At 45.5% G+C, this 22,413-nt stretch overlaps 2 protein-coding genes and 1 long non-coding RNA gene across 4 annotated transcripts; 2 read left to right on the top strand and 1 right to left on the bottom strand.

Annotated features, from left to right (window-relative positions):
- Positions 1 to 1,472: 1,472 nt before the first annotated feature.
- On the bottom strand, positions 1,473 to 4,396 carry cebpa (CCAAT enhancer binding protein alpha). Its single transcript, XM_034569840.1, has one exon. The coding sequence runs from the start codon at positions 4,184 to 4,186 to the stop codon at positions 3,290 to 3,292; it is 897 nt and encodes a 298-aa protein (XP_034425731.1). The 5' UTR covers positions 4,187 to 4,396; the 3' UTR covers positions 1,473 to 3,289.
- A 4,234-nt stretch (positions 4,397 to 8,630) lies between these two features.
- LOC117752811 lies at positions 8,631 to 21,163 on the top strand. Its single transcript, XR_004612149.1, has 3 exons — positions 8,631 to 8,992; positions 9,311 to 9,312; positions 21,151 to 21,163. It is a non-coding gene; the product is annotated as an uncharacterized LOC117752811 (long non-coding RNA).
- Positions 9,860 to 12,604, top strand: cebpg (CCAAT enhancer binding protein gamma). 2 transcript variants are annotated; one of them, XM_034570120.1, is made up of 2 exons: positions 9,860 to 10,271; positions 11,802 to 11,979. In XM_034570120.1, the coding sequence occupies exons 1-2, from the start codon at positions 10,127 to 10,129 to the stop codon at positions 11,975 to 11,977; spliced, it is 321 nt and encodes a 106-aa protein (XP_034426011.1). In that variant the 5' UTR covers positions 9,860 to 10,126; the 3' UTR covers positions 11,978 to 11,979. The 2 variants fall into 2 exon arrangements, with proteins under 2 accessions (XP_034426011.1, XP_034426020.1); XM_034570129.1 differs by having other exon boundaries at positions 9,905 to 10,271; positions 11,802 to 12,604.
- Positions 21,164 to 22,413: the final 1,250 nt, after the last annotated feature.

Below are 22,413 nucleotides of genomic sequence, written 5' to 3'. Positions count from 1 at the left end.
CTGATCTGTGAGAGTTGAGGCTGATTTATATTTAAATAACGTCAGTGATCATAAGGTTCATTCTTTGAGCAACTGAATATGAAACACACTTCTATTATGTTTGATCCTGGTTCTAGTTTATGCTTTTATTTTATTTTCTCAATAAAAGCACAGTCTTTCTCTTTACCTCCAAAAATGTTTGTATTAGTCTTATCTGTTAGGACAACATCTCTCTCTCTCTCTCTCTCTCTCTCTCTCTCTCCCTCTCTCTCTCTCTCTCTCTGTCTCTCTCTCTCTCTCTCTCTCTGTCTCTCTCTCTCTCTCTCTCTCTGTCTCTCTCTCTCTGTCTCTCTCTCTCTCTGTCTCTCTCTCTCTCTGTCTCTCTCTCTCTCTCTCTCTCTGTCTCTCTCTCTCTCTGTCTCTCTCTCTCTCTCTCTCTCTGTCTCTCTCTCTCTGTCTCTCTCGCTCTGTCTCTCTCTCTCTCTGTCTCTCGCTCTCTCTCTCTCTCTCTCTCTCTCTCTCTCTGTCTCTGTCTCTCTCTCTCTCTGTCTCTGTCTCTCTCTCTCTCTCTCTCTCTCTCATTTAAGAAAAAACATGAACTGTCTCTTGTTCATGTTTTTTTACACTTTATAATTATGTCTTCAACAGCAATGACAGAAAAATCCACAGACACACACACAACAGTACAACAGTTACTTAAAGAGCTAGTGTCCGGAGAGCGTATCCTTCCGCCTCGGTCCAACAGTCTTCTTATAGATCACATTTAAATTCACTAGATCCAGATTTTTATTTGGATCTGCTCCTCTAAATATGTCTTGTTGTTTTCATCAAGATCCATGAATTACTCCCTGAGAAATAAGTAAACATTTAAAGAGAGAGATTTAACTGACCCCTGTTCCAGATCTGCACCAAAAATGAACGAGTTCTTTCCTGACTCAGACTACATCCCTCAAAAGTTAATTTTTGTGTAATCTAGTTCACAAACAAACAGACAGGGGTGAAAACATAACGTCCTTGATGGAGGAAATAAATATCATGTCAGTTAGTGAAGAAAGATCTTAACGTTTAATGATCTGGAGCCAAGACACGTGATCAGAGCATTAAATAAGAAACCCCCCACCCTGTGGCCCCCGGCCCTGAGCCCTGGAGGCCCTCAGCAGGGATCCAACCACCAGCCTCACAACACGTGGTGCTCAGACGCAGCTCAGTGACTTGAACTGTTAAAATGACGAAAGCAGATTCTCACGTTTTCTCTGTTTACTCCAGTGACTGTTGTAAAAACAGCTGCTGTCGTGTTCACACAGTTTACACGTGAATAAAAGCTGCAGGTGGATAAACTGCAGACTGAACCTTTAACACTGATGAAGACGGGGGATGAGATGTAGCGTTGACTGTCAGTCCTGCGAGCGCCCCCTTTAGGCTGTGAGACGTCTGACAGCAAAGTGTCCATCAGTGAACATTTCAAACAGGAAAAGAAAGAAACAGCGACAGACTGAGATAAAACAAACTTCTTTATTTTTATAATAATTCAGATTTTTTTAATATATTTATATATATTTATATATGTAGAGGCTTATTTTACAATTGAGACTTTGACAAACATCAGTTTGTAAAAAAACAAACAAAAGTGCTTCCTTTTTCCTCGCCGACAAATCGATTTCAAAAATCTTTCAACAGACGAGCAGATCAGCAAGAGGTCAAAGGTCATCTCAGAGGATCAGAAGGCACTCTGTGTGTGTGTGTCTGTGTGTGTGTCTGTGTGTGTGTGTAATGACACAACAGTGGAAAAGAGGAAGAGACGCGTTGCATAGAAACCCTTTTCACATTTTTGTTTTTGTTTGTTTTTTCTCAAAATGGTTGACACATAAATACACGTATGTAGAGCGAGGCGTGTTTTTCTTTTCTTTTCAGATCAGTACCCATGCATGTGTCAGAGACAACACTGTGCTTCATTTGACAAATAGTGCATAAGACAGAGCTGCTGTCCCCGTCACCGTCCTCTGGAAACCACTCATCTCCGCGTTCGTCGCAGAGAACGTCAAACATGGTCCAGACGTGTTCGGGGACACGTTGTTTCCATTGGACGATGACGACGAAGCAGGTACCACAGGTTCAATTCCAGTCTTTGTTTAGTGTGCATGTGTGTGTGTGTGTGTGTGTGTGTATTTTACACTTTGGCGTTAACTCACCACACTCAGTTATGATCTTTCATACAGATGAAAACCTTGTATCTCCACAATCAACAGCGTTCAGGGAACTAACAGAGGAGACCTGCCTTGTTTTCGAGGGGGAACATGGAGCATTTCTTTGTGTCATAGTGCAAAGGTCAAAGGTCCAAAATGCTTTTACTCCAACTGGTTTGAAAGCATGAAAAAAACCCAGCAGCCTGACGTGGACATACAAGGTTTTGGTGACAGGTTGGGTGTGGAGACATGATCGTGCTTCACAGTCTCAGCAAATACAAACTCTGCAGCTAAAACACTCGACAGGTGTGAAGATTACAGGAATAACTTTTTGGAACATGAGTAAAACTTTGTGTCACGTGACGTCATCTCATATGATATTGTCCATATCAGCTCCACACCAGCAGACAGGTCTCGTACCAGAGAGGAACATTAACATACATACATACATACACTTCAGCCTGGTATATAAAAGCATGTGCACTTTGCATTTTATAACTCTATAAAAGACAAATCCTAGTTTATCAGGAGAAGATATGGAGATGGTAACTTGTATAAAACAAAAATAATTAAAGAAACCATGCACAACAGGCTGATGCCCTACCTTAGCTGCTCTGATATGTGGGTTGTGTGTGTGGTGTCACACAGTCTGTACGGAAATAAGGCACAAAATCAACCAGTCCTCTGTTGTGTGGATCTGCAGGGAAACAAGCTTATTGGCTTTTGCACAAAAGTTTAAAAAAGGCACATGAACACTGCACAAGATTCAGTCCGGACAAGTCATTCAGTCTTTTACTGAGAGAACAGGTGGGAAATATTCAGCCAATCAGATCATTTCACCTGCAGCCAATTAGAAAAATCACTTTAGATCAGGTGAAACAAGAGAATCTGTTTTTTGTTCTCGTTTTGCGAATAAAGATCTGAAAAGGTTTTGTTCATAAATCAGTAAAAAACCAAATGATTGTTCAGGACAGAAGTTTGATCAGTGAACACCTCAGCTGCCTCCGTCTGCTCAGCTCAGTCCGTCCTGCATGAGACCTGCAGAACCATCTGTGAGTAAATCCAGCAGTAAACCAGTCCACCTCCAGTCCGGGTCCAGTCTGGTTCTAGTCCGGGTCAGTAGTCTCTCAGCTGCCCATGGGCTTGAAGGATCCGTCCGGCAGTTGTCTGAAGATGCCCCGTAACGTGTCCAGCTCCCGGGTCAGGTGCTCCACCCTCCGCCTCAGTCTGTCGTTGTCGGTGCTGAGCTCCACCACCTTATGCTGCGTCTCTATGTTGCGAATCTTCGCCTTGTCCCTGCTTTTACGCACGGCCACGTTGTTGCGCTCCCGCCTCATCCGGTACTCCGGGCTGCTCTTGTCGACGTTCTTCTTGGACTTCCCTCCTCCTCCTCCCCGCTGCTCCAGCAGCTTCAGGCCGCCCTGCTGCGGGTGCTGGTGCGGGTGTTGGTGGTGGTGCGGGCTCGGCACCGGGGTCGGCGGAGGAGTTGGGTGTCCCGGCTGGAGGTGCATGGTGGTTTGCGCGCAGTGCGCAATCTGGTACTGGAGGTGCGGCGGCTGCTGCTGCTGCTGGGCATGCTGGGAGTACTGCTGGGAATGCGGGTGCGGGTGGTGGTAGGTGGGGGGCATGCCCGGGTTCAGGTCCTCGTCGTCCCGGGGCTCCTGCTTGATGGCCACCGGTCGGATGCGCGGCGGGTTGTGCTCGTACAGCGGCTCCAGCTTGGACTCCATGTAGTTGGACATGTAGAGCTGCTGGGGCCCCGGGCCACACGGCACCGACTCGTACTCTCCGTTCATCATCTTGAGCTTCTCCTGCCGGGAGCCGTGGTGGAACAGGTCGGCCAAGAAGTCGTCGTTGAAAGCCGACGGGTCGATGTACGCGCTCAGGTCGATGGAGGTTTCGTTGTCCCCGATCTCACCGCCGAGGTCTGCCGGGTCTCTGTAGCCGGAGGGGGGCTGCTGGCCGTGGGTCAGGCTGCTCATCTGGGGTCGGGGCGCGACCTCGTACAGGTTAGCGAGCTCCATGGAGAATCTAAACCCGGGCAGACATGGCGAGGAGCTCCGGGAATCCAGTTTGCAGAAGGTCGGTGTGTGTCGGGTCCTCGGGTGCGAGGAGTTTATAAAGCGGGGAAGTGAAGACTGAAGCTCGGGCAGGTTTGATCTGAGCTCCGGAGCAAAGAGAAGAGAAGCTGCGGCTCCAGGTTCGATTCCTCTGCTCAGTGAAGTGTGAGCTGTCAAAGTGCGTTTATATAGAGAGGGAGGAGGGAGGGGCGGACACACACTGAGACACACACTCACACACACACTGAGACTCAGACACACACACACACACACACACACTGAGACACACACTCACACACACACACACACACACACACACTCTCACACACACTGAGACACACACTCACACTCACACACACACACACACACTGAGACACACACACACACACACACACTGAGACACACACTCACACTCACACACACACACTGAGACACACACACACACACACACTGAGACACACACTCACACACACACACACACACAGACACACGCACACAAAATGAGACACACTCACACAAACACTGAGACACTCACACACGCACACAAAATGAGACACACACACACTGAGACACACACACACACGCACACACTGAGATACACGCTCACTAACACACGCACACACACTGAGACACACGCTCACTAACACACACACACACACACACACACACACACACTAACACACACGCGCACACAGCACGAAACGTTGTCGGAGGGTAAACCAGAATAATATGTTAATTACAGCCTGTGTTAATCCCCCTCCTGCGAACTCCGTTTAAAATCCCTTGGACTAAAATCATTTCACATATTATCACAGACACGGGACATGATGCACGCACGTTAGTCTCAGACTCTGGTGGAGCAGGACTCACTTTACACTTCGGCCCATTTAAACTACACAAAACCTCAACTGTGGCTTATGAAACAGCACATTTATACCATTTATTCCTCAAACGTGTTCACTGACATGAGATTAATGAAAAGTTGTGTTACACAATAGTAAATGCTGTAGATCAATGGAGTGCACAATAATTCATATTAATTATACTGTAAAAAAAAGTGCATCTCTAAAGGAGGCGACACTAAATTGACAGATTTTCGAATGGAGTTTGGTTTGATCTCCTTCGTTACTCAGGACCTGCAGGTCAGTGAATGTCTGAGTTCATCCCCCATCACGTCTGTATTTATTAATCCTGCACAATTTATCAATAAGTAGATACTAATGATTATTGATTAGTTCTGATTATCTGATATTACCACATATGCAGTACAGTATAAAGTTCTGCTGTGATGTTGTGTAACTGAACATATGAACTGCCTCCTGTCGGTGGGGTGGGGGGGGGGGATGATGTGATGATGCATGAGCGCCCTCTGTCGGCTGAGAACCAGAGAGACTGATCTGTGGAAGTGCCCTGTCATGCTATTTTCTGACCCTCCCCTTTTTATCTAGGCTATCTTCATTTTACCACCACGATAAAATGCTTCAGGAAGTTTCAATGAGGTTGAAAAGCAGAGAACAGAGCAGAGAAGTTTTTTTACCTGAATTTTAAAGTTTAATGTTTAAAACTCAGGAGGAACAGAGGAGTCACTCACCTGGAAAAGATACAGTTTTACAGGTGAAAAAGTGAAAAGGCTCTAAAGATTTTTCCAGGAGTCCTTGAAGATCCTCTGGGGGTCCATCAGCAGGTCATTGAGGACATTTTATGGATACAGAAGATCTCATGGGGGGCCCTCAAAGAGATTCCAGATCCTTGGGGAGGTTTAATGGTCATTAAAGAAGTTCCAGACGTTCTTGATGGTTCCAGTAGCCTTATAGAAAACTTCCAGAGTCACAGGAGCAGATCTATTAGTCCTTGAGGAGTTTTGAGGGGTCCTTGAAGGAGGTCATATTGATAACTGAGAAGGTTCAAGGACTCACTGAGGATGGTCTGTAGATTTTCCTGGAATTTGTATGGATTTTGGAGGTGTAAGGGATCCTTCATTAGACCCCTGAGTCCTTGAGCAGGTTCAAGGAGTGCTGGAGGAGTTTAGTGATCCTTCAACTAAGATGATGAAGGGATCCTCAAGGTTGTTACATTCATCCTTGAAACTGTTCCAGGGATCTTTCAAGACATTAAGCGAAGTTCCAGGGATCAGTGAAAGGATTCCAGGAGACCTTGAGGAGTTTCTTAGGGCGTCTGGATTATTTTTTTTGTTTTTAGGGATCTTCAAGGGGCTCAATGGGTCATTGAGGAAGTTCTAGGGATTTCAGGAGAAGATGTTTGAGATCCTTGAAAAGTGCTACGGACTATGGAGAGGTTCAAGTGATGACTGAGAAACTTCCAGGGATTCTTTAGGAGTTTCAGGGGGTGTCTGAGGAGTTCCTTACTGTCCTTAAATAGATTCCAGGAACCTTGAAAGTGTTCTTAAACTTTTAAAGAGCATTGAAGAGGTTCTGTCAGTACTTGAGAAGGTTCAAGTCACCACTGAGGACGTTCCAGGCAAGAATTTCAAGGGTGCTCCTTGCAGAGGTTCCAGGATTTCTTGTTAGATTCATGGGGAAGTTTCAAGTGTTCGTTCTAACAATCCTTCAGGCAATTTAAGAATGTTCAAGGGTTGTTCCTTTGGTCCTAAAGATTCTTTCTGGGTTTTATGGGGTTTAAGTAGGTTATTGAACTGAAGATTGTATTTAGATCATTGAGAAAGAACATTCTGGGGGTCTTTAAAGACGTTCACGGAGGTTCTGTAGATAGTAAAAAAGTCATTGAGAAGGTTCCAGGAATCACAGACTAGATTCTCAGCATCCTCGACGAGATCACAGACGTTCTGAAGGGAAAATGAAGGTTTCTCAATCAGATGAAGGGTCAGAATCGTTGGATGAGCAGTGACAGTTGAGTTTGTATCTTCAGCACACTCTGTGCCTCAGACTCAGACAGGGCGGGTCCCACAGGTTGACCTTTAACCCCCGACTGGCTGCACAGTGTTTACAAACTGATCCCAGAGCAGATTCAAACGGTGACATTTAAAGACACAGTAACACACGTGTTGTTTCCAATGAGCCTCAGGAGGAGAAAAACTGTTGTGATGTCACAGTGATGTCATCAGGGTTATCTCTGACACAATCACGTTTTATGAGCTGTGTAGTTTGACAGACATTTCCTGTTGCATTTTGGGAAATGTAGGATCCATTGTTTTGGAATTTGTGCAGGACGACAGACTAAACCTCGCTGAAATTCTTGCACAAGCACGTACATTAGTCGTTGGGGTCTGTGTGCGCACGCCAGCAGGTCGTAGCATGTATCGTGTTGGAGGTCGAAATATCCAGACTGAAAACAGGGCGCAGTGTTGACACCCGTGAGACATGAGAGCCTTCTCAGTGCAGAGTCGACCTGAAGAGTCCTGCTAAAACAGGAGGAGTGAGACCTCTTCAAGTGGATGCAGACGTTATGCTGAACCATCGATGGAGAGGGAGTCGAGCAGGAAGAAGAAACTATTGATTCAAGTTCAAATTCAAAGTTCAAAGTATCTTTATTGTCCCTTTCAGGACAAACATAAAACACTGAAACATTGGTGGACAACCGACAGAAACATCAGGACATATAGTTTACAGATTTGTCCAGACACTAACAAATCCAATCACCAGTAAAATCTGTGCAAATTAGCAATTTGTGCAATTACCAATACAAAACTATCTACATCACCATGTGATTTACCAGTCGATCTACATTACGACCCTCACCATTGGTCATGAACTCTGGGTAGTGACCGAAAGAATAAGATCAGAGATCCCTTTGAGGGACTACATATCCCATCAGGCCTCAGAACGACTCAGGATCAACCAGGAGGAGCTGGAGAGTGTTGATGGAGCCAAGAACATATGAACAGAAGTAATCTATCACCTGTGAGGTTTGGAGTTTAGCATCAAACTGAGATCTGAATTAGAAGAAGTTTTTCATGAGGACGTGCACAGTGAAGCTTTGAGGATCGAAATGTGTTGACTGTTTTCAGAAATGAAGAACAGAGCATGAGGGATGACAGGATGAGAGACAGAGCTGTTTTCAGTGGTGAGTGCACAGGGAGAGATTCAGGAGGAGGCCGAGGAGGAAATGAAATGAAAACTTAAAGGAGGAATTCTGAAAAGTGCTCAATGGTTGGGAGACAGCAAGTTAAATAAAAAGACTCAAGTTTGCTATGACTTTCCTCCTCTGTCTGAAATGATGACGGTGAGAGGCTGTTATTAATGTATCATTAGCCAATTAATGTCCGTGCCTTGTGAACTTCAACGATTTTTTAATATTATAATAAATATAATATATAAGTCACTTTAACACAGTCCTTACTACAATACCTTTGCTATCTTCAATATCAGTACATTTCACTTTATTTTAACAGGATACGCCAGCCTGTATCAATATTGCTGTACATGGAGTCATTGTCACTTAACTGAATTCATATAAATACTGAAGAATAAAATTGTTTGAAAAGTAGTAGGTCAGTAGCTGTTTGTTGTGTACAGCTTTGTTTGTCATTTGTCTAGTATATGCACTGATTCTTTTACACCATAGAAGTTCATAACTCATAAGTTTTGAAGTTGAAGGATTAACAATAAGTCTGTTTTAAATGCTCTTATGGACCTTAGTGTATTTAACTAAGAGTCCTTGGAGATCCTGTCATAAGGAAAACATTAAGGCCAAAGTCAACTTATGAAACTGTAAATAGTTTATATGCAATTGGAAAGTAAGATTTTGTGAGTCTCTCTTTGCTGTCTTGTAACACAAAAACACTGAATACATGTATTTAGCCCAGAGGGAACATACATATAAATGGAGAAACTAAACCTTTGTTCCTTTGTGGTTTTTCCATCCACTTTGGTACAGTTGTAGTCAATTAATTGCTACATGAGCAGCGGCATCTCTGTGCATCATTGCTATCATGGAGTTATTCACCATCTTATGTAAACCTTAAGGCAAGGATAACAATGTACATTTCTCCTTTAGTTTATCGCAGTTTACCCAGACACAGTATCGGTCAAACTGTAACTGATACTGGAATACAGTCTTTGAGTTCTTACCCATCCATAGAGACCAAGATCATGCATATGGATCTGATAGATGTGGAGCTTTTCATTTTGAGTCCAACCCCCCGAGAGCTAACAAACTATCTAATAAACTTTCATAAACCAGAATATGTCTCATTGAATAAATCACAAACAGCTTTAGCTGCTCTAAGACAGTGTGGCGGCAGTGACAACTGCCACACACACTTGAGGCAACTTTGACAGCTGCCTCTAAACCGTATGGCAAGAAAGGCAGTGTGGCAACAAAGGCAGCTGCCTATAAACAGTATGGCATCAAAGGCAGCTGGCTCCAAACATTGTGGCATCAAAGGCAGCTGGCTCTAAACATTGTGGCATCAAAGGCAGCAGCCTTTACATATCAGTGGCAGATTCTGTTGACACTGGAAGTGCCTCCATCAGATTACCACTGCCACGATTTGAGCTTGCCCTTACTGCAGTGGTTAGAGGTAAGTACAGAGAGATGGGGGGGGGGGGGGGGGGGGGGGTTCTAGTGTACTGATGTACACAGGTGTGATTATTGATGTAAACAGTGTAATCTTTGATTATTGATGAAGTGATGACGTGTTATTATTATTATAAACAGGTGGGATTATTGATGAACTGATGACGTGTTATTGATGACGTAAACAGTGGGATATTGATTATTGGTTTCACTCTTTTCTCAGATGAAGTCACTTCTCACTCTCACATTACATAAACAAAACCAGCATCCTTCTCCCATTGGTCTGGTCAGGTGTCACTCATAGGCTGCATTGCATCACTCTGCCACACACTCGCCTGTGATTGGCCGCTCTCTCTAGTCGCTGCCGCCCCCTGGCCTCTGATTGGCTGAGCCCTGACATTGCCGTACATGGTAAAAGAGATTTCGCAATCCTCCGCTCTCCATGTTCCAAACAAAAACAGTCCGAGCTCCGACACACGGGATCTAACTCCAACTTTAGCCCCAAACTTTCTGCGCTCCGACGGATGGTTGACTCCACCGCGGCCCCGTGAAGGTAAGCGGCCGTTTAAAGTGTCAGCGGGTCGGCAGCAGGCGGCTACCAGAGGCTACCAGAGGCGGAGGGGTGGTTAGCATCAGGAGCTAACTAGCTGGCTAGCTGCCCGGCTCCGACAGAACAAAGTGTGGATGAGCTTCGTTGTGTGTTTGAGTAGAAATGACACTCGTGTGTGTTTTTGTTCGGACCGAAGAGACTCGGTGTTCACCTCATCTGTCAATCATCGCTCCACCGCCCCCCCCCTCCGCTAAAAGTTCACTAAACTCTCCAGGAAATAAAAGCCCTCGGTCGGTTCTGGGCTCGCTCGTCGTGTGCGGACCTCCGCGGGCTTTTATTTCAGTCAAACCGAGTTTAACGTGTCTCATCGGGCTGAGATTTGTGCTGAGCCCCGCATGACTCCGGAGTTCCCCTCTCCGAGCACAAAGAGGAGCGACGATGATGCAACAGCAGGCAACAGCCGGAGCTCCGCTGTTTCACCCGGAGCGATTTCCCCTGCGCACAGCTGACTGGCTGCATGGCAACGCGCCGACCAATCAGAGCGCCGCTGCTAATTGGACGTGCGGAACAGAAAACACCAATTATCTCGTCAGATGAGTCCGGGGAGGGGGCTGGGGGGGTTGAGTGATGGATCCAGGTCAGAGGAGAACCTGCAGAACCGACTACTGGTTCCTACAGAACACTCACCTGGACAGGTTCTTGGTGCTGTAACCAGTGTTTCATAAACCAGTCAACAGCAAAGATCATAACGTAGTCTGATCGTTAAGTAGTCTGATCGTTAAGTAGTCTGATCGTTAACGTATTCTGATTGGATGGTAAATGTTCTGTGTTTACATAGATCTTCTCTAGTCTTGATCACCACTCAGAGCTCTTTACAGAACAGTTTGTCATTCACACACACATTCATGCAGTGCATCTATGGGCAGCACCTTTTCTATGATTGGTTCAGTTTCTTGCCCAAAGACACTTCAGAATGCAGATGGGGAAGACTGGGATCGAACCGCCACCTTCTGGTTAGACCACGCTACCCCCCTCAGCCACAGCCGCCCACATTAATTGATGTGTAAATTTAATTTAAGACAGTTTCATTTTCACCAAGTTACCAACTGAGGATTTGTTTCTGTCTTCATCTGACACGACAGCAAACTGACAAACTGACAAACTTGAAAACTGAATCAAGTTTTATTGTAATTAATAGAAGATGATCAGTCGTTAGCGATAAAGTTTCTATTGATCAGATAATGAAAGGTGAGCACCAGTGACCACATGTTCGTGTGAATCTGAGAAGCTGCGCTCATTTTCACATCTATGCTGAAACTAAACCTCTAAACCACCAGAACAGATTGTTTGTGTAAGAAAATCACAAAAAAAGGTTCACAAGTTGAAAACTCAGGGACACAGAGCACAGGTGTCTACTGAGGACAATAAAAACCTATAGTTTATGACGTAGTGAGAGAATTTCTTCAGTCGATTTTTGGAGTGTGATTTATATTTATTATATATAGTTAAACTTGTTCCTCCCTTGTCCTCCAGGTTCTCGTGAGGTGAACAAACTCCTTCCTGTTTCTTCTCTTCACCTGAGGCGACTGAGAGAGCACCACCTGCAGGCAACACATCCTAATGAGCCAGCCGTCGGCGTGAGCGTCATCCAGAGTCAGACCCACGTCCCCCAGCTCGTCCCCGCCAACTCCTCAGCCGGAGGCGGTTAGGCCCCCCCCCCCCCAGCAAGATGAAGAAGCCCCATGCAGACAAGGACAGCGATGAGTATCGCCAGCGACGCGAACGCAACAACCTGGCCGTGAAGAAGAGCCGCATGCGCAGCAAGCAGAAGGCGATGGACACGCAGCAGCGCGTCAATGAGCTGAAGGAGGAGAACGAGCGGCTGGAGGCCAAGATCAAACTGCTGAGCAAAGAGCTGAGCGTGCTCAAAGACCTCTTCCTGGAGCACGCCCACAACCTGGCCGACAACGTACAGCCGCCGGCGGGCGGAGACGGCTCCAGCCCCGCCCCCAACAACACCTCCACCAATGGGCAGTGAGGAGGGTCACAGGGATGTTTGATATCTGGAGCTTTTTCTGGGAACTTTGGAAACATGGCCGCACGTCTTCTTCACTGCTTGTCTTCATTAGAAATGAACTCACCCCCCTCACCCCCCCTTCACCCTTTAACCACACATCTTCCAAAAAGTTGGTCTCTTACAATCCCTCTGGAAAAATATTTTCCAGCTGAAGAAGTGATGAGAAATTATGAGGATCCAGGATCCAGGAACAAACAGATCCATGAATATTTTAACATTAATTTATTGGACTCTTGACTAAAAGGCTTTTATTATGAAAGGCGGCAACAGCTTGTGTTAATTGGACATTTTCTTCCAATTAAAATGAATTGCTGGAAAGGTTTGTTCAGTGACAGAAGGAGAACCTGATCCTCCACAACAGACTGAATGTGTTGGAGGAACTAAACAGACTCTTTGTGTCATTGATCGATTGTGAGAAGATGTGAACTCGTATAAACTGAGACTTCGTCCAGTCAGAACTCACCAGCAACCAAAGCACTTTCTTCCTGTGCTTCCTCTTCCTGGCGGCTCATTTCCAAGCTGACGGGCGGAGACGAGGACGCTGCTGGACAAGATGTTGGACAAACTCTCTGCTCGTCCTCAGCTGCAGGACGGAGATGATTTAAAATCTTAAATTCCTGTTTTAGGTTGTATATTTTTTTCTTTTCTTTATAGAAATGTCTCGTTAGAAATACCTAATGAGATTTTTAAGGTTGTTCACTACATGATGATATTTAAGGGACAATTCAGCTTTTTACAGTTTGTTCTTTTTACACTCATAAATTAAAAGAAAATTTTTGATACTCAGCTACCGGATGAGGGTGAATGTGTAAAAACATAAAAACAGCAGAATTGTCCTTTATGAGCAGAACAGAGCAGGTGTGACTCCTGAGTGAGACGCAGGGATGGGGCGTGTTTGATTTGAAAACCGGGGTCACCTGTCATGTGGGGCTGATGCACCTGCAGAGTGTGTCCTGGAAAAACCTCGAAAATGTAATTCCATCTCTCCAGGGATGAAATCAAACAGAGCAGTGCATCCTGGGAAAAAACTGTCGTCACTTTGGATCCGATTTGTTTTGTGACGTCATCACATTGCATATTGATTATTTACATCATCAAAGAATCAGCTGATTATTTCCTGATCAATCATTTGTTTAGTGAGAGAAATGTTTAAATCACATGATCAGTTCTGATGTTTTCTCTGATGAATCATCTTAACACGATCGATCCACCGATTATCGATCGTGTTGAATCTCAGATGAACGGCCTCGGTCGACTTCCTGTGGACGTCACATGATCTGGAGCTAAGACGCAGCATCTGGCTGTTACCATGGTTACCGTTCTTCAAAGATTTTCAGATTAAAATGAGATGAAACGGAAAAACATCAGAGTGCACAAAGTTTTATTCTAATTAACAAAAGATGATCAATGGTTGGTGATACAGTTTGAATGGATCAGAATCTGTATGGACAGGGTGGCTGAACAGGTTTTTGCTTCTGATGAACACGTCAGGTGTGTTCAACAGGCCGACCCAGGCAGACCCCGCCCTGCTCACCTGAGGGGGGTCCTGCTCCAGACGGCTGTGTGTGTTAACTGTGTGTGTTTAGTGTGTGTTTGTGGTGCTGGGCGGATCCAGACACCTCGAGCCGCAGCTTTAATTAAATCCAGGTTTAAACCGGGCCGGGTCGTTAATGAGGTCTGAGCAGGTCCAAACAGGCCCCCCCCACCGCCCCCGTCAGCACACCGCGAGGGGGGGGCGGGTCCGCGGCGTGTTGTTATCGGACTTAATAATTATGTGAGCTTTGTGCGGGTGTGGAGTGTTTTCCCTGGGATTTATCTGTCAGGAGCTTCACCTCCCTGCAGCAGTGTTGTCTGTCTGAGCTCTGCTGCTCCTCCTGAGCCGCACCGCTCGCGCTAACGTTCCCACAGCGTTCCTCCGACGATGTGACAGCTCTGTTTTAAACATGTTCCCTCGCAGGGAGAGTCTGGCTGCAGGGTCTAACGTTTTTATTTCCATCCTCAGAGTTTCTTGAGTTTGCTTCTAAAGTCAAACCTGCGGCAGATCAATCAGAAAATATTGATATTTAATATTTTCAGTTCAGGGTGTCACACGACGCCACATCTGACGTGCTGATGCCATCAGAGAAATCCTGTTAAATTCAGTGAGATTAATATTATATTAATAAAGTTATTTAAAAAAAATATATATATATATAAAAATGACCAAAACAAGAAAAGAAAATGTAAATGTTCCTGTTTTTACAGATGAACTGTGAAAGTGACACAAACACGATGTTTATTGTGTGACATGTTTTAATGTAGTTCAAAGTTCACAAAGATTTTAAACATTTAAATAAATGTTAAAGTGAGTCTGACGTCAACAGGAGAGAACGTCTGATAATCAGCTGATCTGTTTGAAGTGATCAGAAACGTTGTGGGAACGTTTCCTCACGAAGCACAGCCTCCGTCTTTGTTTCTGTCGTTAGATTTTTCTACTTTTCTTCTGAACAGCAGCATGTTTCTAGAGAAGTCTCTGCATGGGGGGCTGGGGGGTGTGGGGAGGGCTCAGATGAATAATCTGAATTGGATTTGATTCAATAGGAACAGATCAGATCTGTTGTGTTCAGGTCTGAATGTTGCTGGGCAGCATTTCTGTCACTCAGCGTTTTTGTATCACGAGCAGCGAAAATTAAAACTGATGAAAAATTAAATTGTGTTTTTGGTTTTTATTTAAAATGTGATCTCAAATTTGTATCAAGATTCATGAAGTATTCTCTGAGAAATCAGTGAAAAACAGCGAGATTAGAAAATGAGATCTGCCCCTTTAATGGAATCTGCTTCTAAAGTGAATGAGCTCCTTCAAACATCTTCCATCAAGTTTACTAATCAACCAGTCGCTGTTTTAGAAGCAGAGAACATGTTGACTGAAAACGTTTTCCATCAGAACTTCCTGTGGTTGTGTGTCTGTGTTGTGTAGTTGTGTGTTAAACTCATGTACCCACTGAGAATGTGTTTTATTTGTGTAGTTCAGACTTTAACAGTTTCAGAGGATTTGGCTTCTTTACGTTTGTTCTGTTTTTACTCAGATTCGTTGTTAAAAATGAGCCTGACACACACACACACACACACACACACAGGCTGAGTAATGTTCCTGATAACTGGGGCTTAGCAGAACATTAATATTACGTTCAGCTCTTCTGGCCAGAAACACCTTCGCACGCCCTCAGCCTGACCCTCTCTCCCACAGGTACCAGAGAGAGGAGGGGGGGGTGATGTCAGGAGCCAATCAGAGTGGCCGATCAGTGATGTGATGATGGAGGAGATGTGAGGTTTCCACTGGACGTTTCAGGGAGAGTTTCTGTGTCTTCAGTCACATGTTTCCGTAACCATGGAGATGCATCACTGCCGCAGCTTTTAGCCTTGTTTACTTCCTGGTTTTGACGGTGTGGCACATTTCCTGAAGAAGTGGCGACGATTTTTTTTTTATCTCAAAATCTGAGGAGGTCGACGAGGTTCCACACAGAAACTGGCTGATTCTGATGAAACTAACTTTTGAGAGAATGTTGCTCAAGTAAAATGTGTGTGTGTGTGTGTGTGTGTGTGTGTGTGTGATTTCACCTGTGAGTGGTTAAAAGCTGATGTTCCAGTTTTGGGAGACGGATGATGACGGCCGACACGTCCTCCACATGCCGAGGCGGCGAGCGTGGTTATTTTTAGACGCTGACGTGACACTGATGGTAATTATGGGAACAATGGGAGGAGGTGGGAGGACTGTGGGCGGGAACACGAGCTCTGTGTCAGGCGGAGACGTTTGACTCCTCGCCAGAGAACAACCCGCTGACGTGCTCGCTCCGTCTGATGACCTTTGAGCTTCAGAGAAAAAACGGTCCCAGTTTCCTTTATTGGTCTCAGATGATGATGATGTCATCACACCAATATCCTGTCAATCATTCACAATCATCACGTCCGTGTCTGGTTGTCAAGGCCGATCAGTCGTGCTGCACCTTCACTGTTTGATAACCGTTTATCAATCATAAGGCCTTATCTGAACAAACACACACACACACACACACGTGTACGCACACACACACGTTTGTACCTCTATCTTAGTGAGGACACTCATTGGCATAATGCATTACCTAGCCCTCACCCCAACCTTAACCACCCAAACTAAATGCCTAACTTAACCTAAACCTAATTCTAACCCTCAAACAGTTCAGTTTTTACTGAAGCTAACATGCTGACCAGCTGACCAGCTAACCCCGGCTCGACCGGTCTGCTGCTCGGAGAAGTTAAGTTTACAGAAACTGCTGTAATGAAGCCTGATGACGAGGTCTGAGATTTTGGTGAGTTAGCCTCTACTCGGGACTCGTTGGTCTTGAATCGAGACGTCGTGACAAAAAATGTAGTTTTACAACCTCTCAGCAGTTTTGTCCTGACAGATGTCTGACTGTGTGTGTGTGTGTGTGTGTGTGTGTGTGTGTTTAGCTGTGTGGTTAAACATTGTGAGCACATGAAGTCTGGTCGTTATTTTCTGATTCATTCAAAGAATTGTTCAAGGGTTAAGACTTGATTTGAGGATTCAGGTTTAGATTTGGGGCCGCCACACGGGCCAGAGAACGACCTCCTGCTCTCATCCATGTCGATGGATCGTCAGTGAAGAGGTTCAGCTGCTTCAGATTCCTGAGGATTAACTTCAGGGTCTGAGCAGGCCACAGCTGTGGTCATGAAGCAGCGAGATGGCACCGCAGAGCACGGACTTCAAGATCATCCACAGCTTCTGCAGGTGGAGCGTCGAGGGCATCACAGCCTCGTACAGCTGCTGCTGAGCGGTCAGACCAGGTCAGATCAGGACAGAGCCAGGAGGTGGAGGTGGACCAGGAGCTTAAACTGGACCAGGACCAGGAGCTGGACCAGGAGCTGAACCGGGACCAGATGCTGTACCAGGAGCTCAACCAGGACCAGGAGCTGGACCAGGAGCTCAACCAGGAGCTGGACCAGGAGCTGAACCAGGAGCTGACCAGGACCAGATGCTGGACCAGGAGCTTAAACTGGACCAGGACCAGATGCAGGACCAGGAGCTGGACCAGGAGCTGGACCAGGAGCTGGACCAGGAGCTTAAACTGGACCAGGACCTGGACCAGGAGCTGAACCAGGACAGCAGATCTTGTCGGACTCTAGTCAGACTCTCCACACTCCAACGAGTCAACCCACGTCAAGTCATCAGGCAAATGAATGTCTGACATTTACACCTACACACACAAACACATACTACTACAGTAACACAACAGCACACACACACACCACAATAGACAGACTCTCAAGAAAAATGTATATTGTTAATGCAGCAGCACAACCTCAGACTTTTATTTTACCTTCTATTTTTACTTGCTAACATGTTAGGTGTGTGTGTGTGTCTCTGTGTGTGTGTGTGTGTGTGTGTGTGTGTGTGTGTGTGTGTGTGTGAGAACAGTAACCTCCTTCTTCCCACGATGCTTTGCTCTTTCTCACTGACCAGATGCGGGGACGTGTTCAAACATAAAATTGAGCGATGGCCTTGTCGTCCGTCGCCAAGATACGTTTGTTTAAAATCCACCTCCTCCGAGAATCTGGCAGAGCGCTTCACACACAAACATCTGGAAAACATGTTCTGCATTTGTTTCCCCTGTTTTCTTCTTCAGCATCTTAGAGAGCGAAGCCACCGAACGATGTCCACACACACACACACACACACACACACACACACACACACACACACACACACACACACACACACACACACACACACATCTCTGTACTCATGAGGACACACTGACAGGAAACAGTTTCTGACCTTTAACCCGGAAACAGCCATGGTCAAACAACACGCTGGCGTTTACTCAACATTTACGTTAATTTCTCGGAGATAACGTGGAGTGGAAATACAGTTTGCATGTCGTCGTAATCTGCAGCTCCCCTAGTGTTTGTATCATGAAATTACAGCAGCTGTTTTAGGCCTCATTTATACGACTTTGTACGATTTTAAACGGACATGCTCTAATATTGTAATATACTGGGCCAGTAGGTGGCGATAATGTCTAGATCAACGATCTGTCAAGTACCAGAAAGGAACGCTGTTCGATGCCGACGACTGTGAACGTCGGTAATGTGTTGCGTATACATATATACAACAATATGTATGGACAGGGGGGGGTCTTATATAAAATTACATTTGTATTTTCATGAGGTGTTTTTACATCTTCAGTAGGAACCAATGAGTGACACAGAGAGGGGACGTTAGACTGTGACGGACACACTGACAAACACACTGATCCAAATATAGAAGAATCACACTGAAGTTTAAAACACCAGCACATCTGGATTCATCAGAACATCTGTTCATTGTCCAGCAGAGATCCTGATAGAGACAGATGTTCTGCTCGACCTGAGAAATCCTCATCTCAACCTTCTGCTTCACACGAGATCCTCGACTTCAGACGTTTACACACGTCTCACTCCTTCTCGTTTTATTCTTTGATTTTACGATAATCACTGTTCTGGAAACGCACGATGTCATCATTGATGTCATCATTGATGACATCATTGATGTCAGCTGTGACGGCCTCAGTACGAGAAACAGTCGTCACACGCCCCCAGCCCAGAGTTAGTGACCTTTGACCTCCTGAGTGTGAGAAGATTGAACCGACCCGGATCAGGATCTGGTTTAGACTCGAGACCTCTTCTCACTTAACGTTGTTCAGACCAGAGGAGAAGCTGATTGGACGTAGACATTCCTCAGAGGGAGGAGCTTTATCTGGTAGTCTTTGTCTGTTACTTCCTGCTAAATTTTCACATCCGGTTTCCTGTTTTATTTTGAAATTTCTTCTCATCAGTCATCAGTCATTTTGGCTTCCTGTCTCATGACACCTGTTCCCCCACAGCTGACCTGCCCCTGCAGCTCCTGTCGGTCCACCCTGTGTATTTACATCACTTAGCAGCGTCAGTAGACTCTCTTCCTCGCTCCTCTTCCTCGCTCCTCTTCCTCGTCTGTTTTATCTTTCATCTGTTGTTTTATCTTTCATCTGAACGACTTCCTGTGAGAACTGTGAGTTTCTCTACATTTCAACCTCATCCTCGCTCCTCACTCCTCTTCCTTGCTCTTCCTCCGTAGTTTGTGAACATGTTTCTGGTTAAATCTGTTCGCACACAATGTGAAGCAGGAGAAGAACAGTCCTGCGTCGGGTTCCAGAGTTTGTGTTTGGACTCGAACACAGATTGACGGATGGACGTCATGAGTCTCTCTGTTGGTCGAACGCAGAGAAACCTCTGGAGGGTCAGAGGACGTGTTTTCTGAGGAGGAGGCCGAAGGTGAAACTGTTTATACCGACGATCGATCAAACGGCCGCGGTTTGGAGGAAACTGTCAAACTTCCAGATATCTGTAAGCAATCAGGAGCCGTGTGATTGACAGGTTCAGGCTTCGCTTGTCAGAATGAATTAGAGCGGGAATAACGCCTCCTGTGTTTCTGATTCATGGCGGAGGGCGATAACGTCACTGGGAGCTTGGCAGCACCGCTCTGCACGCTGCTGATTTATTCCAGGTTTCACAAGTAATAAACAAGACAAACGCTCGGAGCCGAGCTGATCCGACGCTCGATGAGCTACAACGATGGGAATGTTCTGTCGTGCTGAGCGAGATCCCGGAGACATGTGCACTTCATCTCCTCCGACCCCCAGAGCCGCTGCCGAGGCCCGCTGCCGGTCGTCTGTCCTCTGGACGTCCACACTGTCCCTCTGCACCTTCCTCCTCCAGTGTGACTCTGAATCTCAAACTGGTTCCGTTCAGGTTCAGGATTCTTAGAACCTCGGTGTCAGGGACGTCGCACAACACAAGTAAACAATCTTAAAATGGTGAAGATGGTGGATTACATGATAACCTGTGTGTGTGTGTGTGTGTGTGTGTGCTTTAAGGTCTTGTTGAAATAAGAATTGAGATTTTAACCTCATGAGTCCAATATTCATCTGTGCACATTTTCTAATCTGATATTTTTTAAGTCGACATCATCACGGTTCCTCTGAGTGAGTCCAAATTAAATCAGTTCATGTTTTCTTTTCAAATGACACATGAATATTTTCCTTCAGTGGGATTTCTTCTTCTGCTCGAAGCTTCGTCTTCCTTTAAATCTAGTTTATTATATTCACCCTCTGAGACAGTTTGAGTCCAGCGACGTTTCCTTCCTCCTCCGTCCTCTAGGAGCTGGATTAGAGAATCACAGTTCAATTAAGTGGGAAGTGTTTGAGTTGGGTCTGTATCTGTGGAGATTAGAATCAACCTGTGAGTCATTCAATCTCCAGAGAATCACATCAGTCACACACACGCATCAACACATTTAATCTGAGAATCTGGGACTGAAGTCAGATGGAGTCATAGTAGAATAGATTTGTTTTTTTGTTTGCAGAATGATTTAAGTTTCGGATTCTGTTTTGTATAATGAGGCCTAATGAAATAAAGAAAATGTTAAATAGGAGAGGACCAAGGATTGAGCCTTGGGGAACACCGCACATCATGTTGCTCTGGTCACATATTTAACCAGAATTACCGTCCTGTGGTTGTTCGCCTCCACTAACCAGTGCAGTTTCAGTCCCTCCACGTGTTCCTGACATATTATATTCACAATATTATGAGTTCACTGTAACTTTGACCTTTGACCTCTCAAGGGACGACTGGTGACAATTTGAAGAATATCTCTAAGGGCAGATTGAGATATTATTTCAAGAGGACAAAAACATGTTTTGTGAAGCCAACTCCACCCTGACCTTCGACCTTTGTCGACGGAAATCTACTCAGTTCATCCTAGAGACCTCATAATGCCACATATGACTTGAATCACTTTACCACGTTGAGTGAGAGTCCGGCCTAGTTTCCAGATGCTCATGTGTTGAATCCAGCACATGACTGAAACCTGTCTGAAACCTCCCTGTAACCTGGACTCTTGTCCGTGTGCAGCGAGGCAGCGGCTAACGCCCTCGTCTGCTGCCTCGTCCTGAGAATAATTAATCAGAGTAAACAGAGGTGGGGGTGAAGCTCTGGCTGCTCCACAAGTCCTGTTCTATTCAGAGCTGTTCAGGTCTGTGCAGTCTAAATATTAACCTGCAGATAGCGCCGCACTGACCTGGATACACATACAAAGCCAGTCAGGTGGACAATACGGGCCAGGCCGAGGCTTTGTGGTTCCTGTGTGCTGTATCGCAGTAATTTCCAGCTCTGATAGGACAGAACTTCTTTACACAGCGATAAAGAGACACTGGCCTATTTCTGTCTCTCTCTCTGTCTCACCTGGCAGCAGGTAGACTCGGGTAGACTCAGGTAGACTCAGGTGGATTCAGGTAGACTCAGGTAAACTCTAGTGGATTCAGGTAGTCTCAGGTAGACTCACGTAGATTCAGGTGGATTCAGGTAGTCTCAGGTAGACTCAAGTGGATTCAGGTAGTCTCAGGTAGACTCACGTAGATTCAGGTGGATTCAGGTAGTCTCAGGTAGACTCAAGTGGATTCAGGTAGACTCACGTAGATTCAGGTGAATTCAGGTAGTCTCAGGTAGACTCAAGTGGATTCAGGTAGTCTCAGGTAGACTCACGTAGATTCAGGTGGATTCAGGTAGTCTCAGGTAGACTCAAGTGTATATTAACCCATGCCGTATTAAGAAGACAGTGACACTATGGTTTCTAAAGTTCTCTACAGTTCTCATGCAGCAGCTGCTGATTGGAGATTATTTCTGAAACGGAGCCAAAACACTTGTCCGTACAGAATGTGTCACTGTGGGCGGAGCTTTAAATTAACCTATAAATACACCTGTGCACCACTGGGGATTTGTTGTTCATGAGCATTTCTGATTCTGAAAACACTGATCATTTGGATTCTGTGTGTATTGCTGATCAAACAGTGCATGTGTACGTAGCAAACGTTTTCTTGTTCCGATGGTGTCACAGTATCCATCAGGGGTTCAGGCAGGAGGGAAGTTAGCGCTGCAGCTGTCATTAGACGCTGGTAGAGTTCGACACGTCAGAGGTTTCACTACTGAAGAACGAAGGTAGAAACCTTGACCCTGTTA

This window comes from Hippoglossus hippoglossus, chromosome 3, assembly GCF_009819705.1.
Source record: "Hippoglossus hippoglossus isolate fHipHip1 chromosome 3, fHipHip1.pri, whole genome shotgun sequence".
In the NCBI taxonomy this organism is placed as follows: Eukaryota; Metazoa; Chordata; class Actinopteri; order Pleuronectiformes; family Pleuronectidae; genus Hippoglossus; species Hippoglossus hippoglossus.
This window is presented reverse-complemented; position numbering and strand designations above follow the sequence as displayed.

Bases quoted from the DNA above. Each gene is read 5' to 3' on its own strand.
- cebpg (XM_034570120.1), top strand. From the start codon at position 10,127: ATGGTAAAAGAGATTTCGCAATCCTCCGCTCTCCATGTTCCAAACAAA. The intron at 10,272-11,801 runs GTAAGCGGCCGT...CTTGTCCTCCAG, and splicing joins TCCACCGCGGCCCCGTGAAG to GTTCTCGTGAGGTGAACAAA.
- cebpa (XM_034569840.1), bottom strand. From the start codon at position 4,186: ATGGAGCTCGCTAACCTGTACGAGGTCGCGCCCCGACCCCAGATGAGC.